Consider the following 7098-nt stretch of genomic DNA (forward strand, 5'->3'; position numbering starts at 1 on the left):
CAGCAGCAGCAGCAGCAGCAGCAGCAGCAACAGCAGTATGTAACTATTGCAGTGGTCTCATCCAAGCCCTCCTCAAACTATTCAGCAATAATGTAAGTAACAGCAGCATTATTGCTACAATCAGGTCTGGTTATTTGGAATCTGGTTATCTCCCTCCATCTCTCTACCCCTCGCACTACCTCTCCCTCTCACACTCACTTCCCTTCTCCCACTTCCTCCATTTCCCTCTCTCCCTCTCTCGTGCTTTTCTCTCTCCCACCCCCTATCTCCCGCTCCCTCCCTCTCGCTCTCTCTCTCTCTCTCCTTCTCTCTCTCCTTCTCTCTCTCCCCCTCTCTCCCCTATCGTCTATGTACTACCCCACATCTCTTCTACAGAATGAAGAGCTTTACAATGACTGGAGGTCTCAGAAATACGCTCTGGAGAGAATCAAAACCTTCAAGGACGTCTTCATCGACACAAACATCAACAACGACAGGTTAGTGTGTCAACAACAACACCAGGCTGTGTGTATGTGTGTGTGCGTGCGTGCGTGCACGTGCATGTGCGTCCACGTGCGTGTGTGCAAAAGTGCTCGTTTCCATTTTCTTTTATTTTGATGACATACATCTATCTATATTTCTAACTATCCTAACATGTTATGTTTAACTGTCTTACATTAATGGGTAACCACGCCTGTTGTTGCCGTCTGTGTAAATCATAGTCTGTTTATAATGTTCTAATGTTCTGGTAATCTTACTATAAATTGGGGAATTTCTGTCTGTGTGTGTGTCCGGCTATACGTTTCCGCACTGCTCAACGGATCCTCTCCAAACTTGGTCGGAACATTCTACAGATCATGACACGTTGCAGGGGCTATTTTATTTTTTAACATTTTTATTTTGTTCACATTTCACGTTCAAAAGCATTAAAATAGTGGGAAATTTTTGCACCGAGCGCGGGGTTCTAATGAAAACAAACCGCGCCACCTATCGGAGTTATTTTATGGTTTTAACACTTAATAAAAGTTTTTTTTTTATAGAAATAAATATAAACACACACGGCAGTGTCTACGGCAGTGACAACGGGCCGTGTCTAGTATCTTCTAATATGTAATTCATGTTCTAATTCACTCATGTTGTTGTCATCAGTGCGGTGTCGCCATCTGTTGCCCTCGTGAGGAAGCTTATAGCCGTGCTGGAGTCCATCGAGAAGTTACCTGTCTACCTGTACGATGCGCCGGGAACGAGCTACGGATTACAGGTGAGTCTTACCTGTATGATGTATCATACAGTATACATGTCATTGTCGTGTGTCTTTTGCACGACACTTGATCACGTGGAAAAGTTAAATCATTGTGTAAGCCAGATTTTTGTTTCTGAGAATGATCTCCATTTTCTTGAATTCTCCTTGAATTATTGCAGTGTAGCGTTGTAGTTACACCAGAGTGTTTAGAATGAATAATTTAGAGTTCGAAATAATCAAAGTCAAAGCATATAATTTGTGTTCACCAAAAGAGTATATTGTTTACAAATGATACAGGTACAACAGTACACGCTATCTTGCCACGGTCAGAACTTTTTTCTTTCCTCGCCCACACTTTCCATTATATACACCCTCGTGCTCACCCACACAGTACCAAACCAGGGCTCCAATCACATCCCACAATCACTTCTCCATCAATCACAGTCCTAATGCTCTTACCCATTCTGACCAATCACACTCGTAACTGTATATCTCTTTGTCTTTCCACCTCTCACTGCACACTACATCTGTCATCCAGCTTTCCCATGCAACTTGCTACACCCTGACTAGACATTCCTAAACCAACGCGTGTCTCCATCGCACATGCATTGCTACTCTTGTTCAGCTACTACTCGTCTCACTTACCTCACCCTATTGTCTACCCAGCTGCAACCCCCCACTGCTTACCCAAACAACAACGTAACCTGTTACCATCCATTACTCCATTTACTTACTCATTATTTATTATTTATTATTTATTATTCATTTAGTTACTCCATTTGTGTGTACCTTCTAGCTAAATACCGTGATCTACCGACTCTCACGCTATCTTGAAACTCCATATGTCCAACACATTACAGCAGTTTATACTGATAAAGTTGTCAAAACTCCTACTATATTGGAAGAAAATTTTTATTATGGTATAAACTAATACCACAGTATACATATTTGCATATTTATATACGTATATGCGTCAACTGTTGCATCGTAAAAAAAAATCTCTAAATCGTCATCGGATTGTACTGATATATCTGTGGATGAATATTCTGATAATAAAACGTGGTAAATAACATCAAATAAACAACACTCTGACACAATCATCATGATTGCTTGACCACGCACGCTGATCCATCACGTGCCGTGCCCCGACCAATCATCACACACCCCTGTCCAGGGTGCGAAATTAACGGGATTCCGGAGTCAAATACTCCTTGATTTGACATATGCAGGAGTCCGTGTGACTTCCTGAAAATGTTGCCATACTATACTAACTAGTTTCATTCCAGAGCACGGCCTCGCGGAATTACCGTATTTTTTCGGCAAATGTCCAAAGAAAATTCGGCAGCTGTGTAACCGCATGAATCTTCAAAATAAGCACGTGTTATTGTTAATATTTTTAATTTTGAACTTCAAACTGCAGACTCCCTAATTTTGCTGCGGACTCCCTCATTTTGCTGCGGACGCCCTCTTTTTGCTGCGGACTCCCTCATTTTGCTGCGGACTCCCTCTTTTGGCTGCGGACTCCCTCATTTTGCTGCGGACTCCCTCATTTTGCTGCGGACTCCCTCTTTTTGCTGCGGACTCCCTCATTTTGCTGCGGACTCCCTCATTTTGCTGCGGACTTCCTCTTTTTGAGGGCAGGGAGTCCGTTGTTCACAAGTTAATTTCTACCCCTGCTGTCTCTCTGTCACACACAGATCCTGACACGGCGGCTGCGGTTTAGACTGGAGCGCGCGAGCGGCGAGACGTCCCTCATAGACAGGACCGGCCGCTGCCTAAAGATGGAGCCGCTGGCTGACGTCGCCAGTCTAGAACGCTACCTCCTCAAACAGGTATGAGTTGTAGATAATTTCTCTATCCTCGTCTACTTCGTTATCGTTGCTAGCTCAGGCATGTCACTAATCATGTAAATATGTTAATATAAACATATTATTTACATATGTAATTAGTAATGTTATAATTATTGATTGTTGCTAGACTCGCTTTACACTTGGTTTTCACTAGTTCGCCGCGTATAGATGGCATCACCGCACGCATCATGGCCACTTTGCCGTGTTGCAGGTAGCGAAGCAGTGGTACGACTACGACCGCTCGACCTTCACCTTCGTGCGGCGGGTCAAGGACGCGGCCTCTGCGACCTTGACCTTCACACAGCAGCGAGACTTCGACGAAAACGGCATCATATACTGGATCGGAACGAACGCGCGGTGAGTGAGCGAGAGACACGTGTGTATGTATGTATATATAAATAAATATATATAAATAAATAAATGTATATATCATGTACAGCATGTTATACGCGCGGCTGACACGTTACAGTAGCATGTTACGGCTGTGTTACAGCACGGCGTATGAGTGGGTGAACCCGGCACAGTATGGTCTCGTGGCGGTGAGTTCGTCTGAGGGCCGCAATCTTCCGTACGGACGGCTAGAGGATGTGCTAAGTCGCGACGCCTCCGCCCTCAACTGTCACACCAACGACGACAAGTAAGCGCCCCCTATATTACACACGCACGCTCAACTGTCACACCAACGACGACAAGTAAGCGCCCCCTATATTACACACGCACGCTCAACTGTCACACCAACGACGACAAGTAAGCGCCCCCTATATTACACACGCACGCTCAACTGTCACACCAACGACGACAAATAAGTTCTATGCTACACGTGCACATGTACACATGTACACAGACACGCACACACACAATGCACGCACGTATACACGCATACACGCACAAACAACACACGCACGTCGCACGCATACATGCACGCATGCACACACACAACGCACGCGCGCACGCGCGCACGCACACACGTGTACGTGCAAACGCACACACGCACGCACACATGTGTACGTGCAAACGCACGCACGCACCCACGCACGTGTACATGCACACGCACGCACGCACGCACACACACAACACATGCACGCACGCACCCACGCACGCTTGGACGTGTACTGCACACGCACGCACGCATGCACGCATGCACGCCCACACACAACGCACGCATGCACCCACGCACGCTTGCACGTGTACATGCACATGCACGCACACACGCAAGCACGCCGCGTGATTTCTCACTAACGTTTTTAAACAGTTCATGATTTTTCTAAATCTAAATGATGTCACGACTATCGCAACATTTTGAACTGATGAGTGATCCATAGCTGTTAGCGCACTGATGTGCGTGCCTATCTATGACTGACCATGGGTTAACAAAACATCTGATTAATGTAAAATCATGATACCGCTAGGTTTGCCACTATCATTGTGATGGGCAATCAATACTCATTAATACTCACCCTATCGGTGCACAATCGGCGGTGATTGATGAATGATCGGTATCTGCTCGTGCGTCTGTGTGTGTGTCTATCTATGACTGACCACCGTGTCTCCCTCGTGCGTGCGTGCACTCACCCCTGCAGGCGGGCGTGGTTTGCGATCGACCTCGGACTGTGGGTGGTTCCCAGCAGCTACACGCTACGCCACGCACGCGGATACGGCCGATCTGCACTCAGGAACTGGCTCTTCCAGGTAAGTTGGATAGGTCAGCTTTTACCTGTAGACCGTACCTGGACACCGCACTCTGTACGCCATACCTGTCACCTGTCACAGATATTACACCGTCGTCAACCCTGTTTTTCCCTGCTTAGCTACCTACTTGCGTACCTACCTACCGACCGACCTACCTACCTACTTACTTACCTACCTAACCCATCTATCTATCTATCTATCTATCTATCTATCTATCTATCTATTCTATCTATATTATGTGTAAATTAATAAATATATGTATATGTATATATATATACATATAATTATTATAATTTGTATATGAATGTATGTGTTATAATGCGTTATATACGGCAGGTGTCTAAGGACGGACAGACGTGGACGACGCTGTACACTCACGCTGACGACTGCTCGCTCAACGAACCCGGCTCGACGGCGACGTGGCCGCTGGAGGCGCCCCCTGGTGGCGAGGGACAGGGGTGGCGGCACGTGCGGCTGCAGCAGACTGGGAAGAACGCTAGCGGGCAGACGCACTACCTCTCGCTGTCCGGCTTCGAGATCTACGGCTGCGTTACGGGAGTCTGCGAGGACCAGCTAGGTAAGTGTGACGCGGTTTTATGTCGCGACACAGAGCTACAGATTACAAGGACAAGATCGCAAGTGCGAAATCAGTACGACGCGGCGTTTACACGACGGTGCGATTTCTAGTGAGAAGGGCAGTCGTAAAAATTGTCATAAGCATTCACTAGAATCTACGACTCATCTTTCAACCCTACGTAAGCTCTCACGACCTCCTGACCCCTGACCCCTGACCGCCTGACCCTGAGTCTGACCCCTGATCTATGGCTGCGTGACGGGAGTCCGCGAGGTCCAGCTAGATAAACACTCATAACTCCTGAACCCTGGTGCTGGCCCCTGACCCCTGGTGCTGACCCCTGATCCCCAGTGCTGACCCCTGACCCTTACGCTAACCCATGTCTATTTATTAATGAATTATGGTTATGATTATGATGATGATGATGATGATGATGATGATGTGAAATAATAATGTGAAATAATAAGATAATAAGAATTATAATAAGGAATAATGAGTAATTAATAATAATAATACAAAAAAGTGAGATTAACATGATAAGATACATGTAATAAGAATTAAAATAAGGAATAATTTTAATATTATTTATCAGTGAGTAATAATTAGGTTATAACGTTAGATTAAGATGATGAAATAAAAATATGTATAGCACAACGACAATCCCTCGCCCACGCGTGACTAACGGCGCCCCCTGGTGTTGCAGGCAAGGCGGCGCGCGAGGCGGAGGCCAGCTTGAGACGGCAGCGGCGACTCATGCGCACTCAGGTGTTGAGACAGATGGTGATCGGGGCTCGCGTCTCGCGAGGCATGGACTGGAAGTGGCGAGACCAGGACGGCAGCCCAGCGGGGGAGGGGACTGTGACGGGGGAGCTACACAACGGTAGGTCTTGAGGGGAGGAGGGAGGGAGAGGGGAGGAGCGGAATGGTGAGCGGGGGAGGAGGGGGGAGGGGAGAGGACCACGTGACGGGGGAAGCTAACACATCGGTCCGCACACTCAAACGGTCAGGCTGAGGGAAGAGAGGGAGGGGGGGGGAGGGGAGGAGGGAGTGTGAGGGGCTGGAGGAGGCCGAGGGGCGGGAGAGGACCGTGAAGGGGGCAAGCTTACACAATCGTAGGTAACGGCAGGAGGAGGGCGGAGGGGAGGAGGGAGTGTGAGGGGAGGAGGCGAGGGGAGAGGAGCGCGTCGACGGGGGAGCTACCAGACGGTAGTATGAGGGGAGACGGAGGGGAGGCGGGAGGGGAGGAGGGAGTGTGAGGGGAGGAGGTACAAGGGGAAAAAAAAGGGGAGAGACCGTCGACGGGGGAGCACACAAACGTAGGCTGAGGGGGAGGAGGGAAGGGGGAAAGGGGAGGAGCAGTGTGAGGGGAGGAGGAGGGGGAGAGGACCGTGACGGGGAGCTCACACAACGGTACGTCGAGGGGAGGAGGGAGGGGAGGGGAGGAGGGAGTGGGGAGAGGAGGGAGGGGAGGGAGGGTGAGAGCACCGATGACGGGTTAGAGCTACACGCGTCGACAGTGAGGGGAGAGGAGAAGGGGGATGGAGCAGAGGATGGGGAGCGTAGAGGAGGGAGGGGGAGCAGGACGCGTGACGGGGGGAGCGTACAGCAGGCGTAGGTAGGGGGGAGGAGGGACGGGGGAGGGAGGGGCAAGGGAGTGGGGCAAGGGGGAAAAAGGGAGGCCGGGGAGGACCGCCGGCAACGGGGGACGCTAAGCTACACAACGGTAAGGTGAGCGGGGAGGCAGGCGTGGGCGTGGGGAGGAG

The 7098-nt window shown here is 49.1% G+C and overlaps 1 protein-coding gene across 1 annotated transcript in view; it reads left to right on the forward strand.

The window, feature by feature from the left end:
- Nucleotides 1-7098, forward strand: part of LOC106815767 (E3 ubiquitin-protein ligase HECTD1-like) — a gene marked incomplete at its 5' end in the record, with an annotated part of 54161 nt that overhangs the window by 25411 nt on the left and 21652 nt on the right. Inside the window, 9 exon segments of the mRNA XM_014820273.1 lie at nt 4-92; nt 376-476; nt 1129-1240; nt 2920-3054; nt 3284-3429; nt 3566-3709; nt 4653-4761; nt 5098-5338; nt 6039-6215. Of these exon segments, the coding sequence (XP_014675759.1) occupies nt 4-92; nt 376-476; nt 1129-1240; nt 2920-3054; nt 3284-3429; nt 3566-3709; nt 4653-4761; nt 5098-5338; nt 6039-6215 (1254 nt within the window).

Source organism: Priapulus caudatus, unplaced genomic scaffold, assembly GCF_000485595.1.
Source record: "Priapulus caudatus unplaced genomic scaffold, Priapulus_caudatus-5.0.1 Scaffold1196, whole genome shotgun sequence".
Classification (NCBI taxonomy): domain Eukaryota; kingdom Metazoa; phylum Priapulida; class Priapulimorpha; order Priapulimorphida; family Priapulidae; genus Priapulus; species Priapulus caudatus.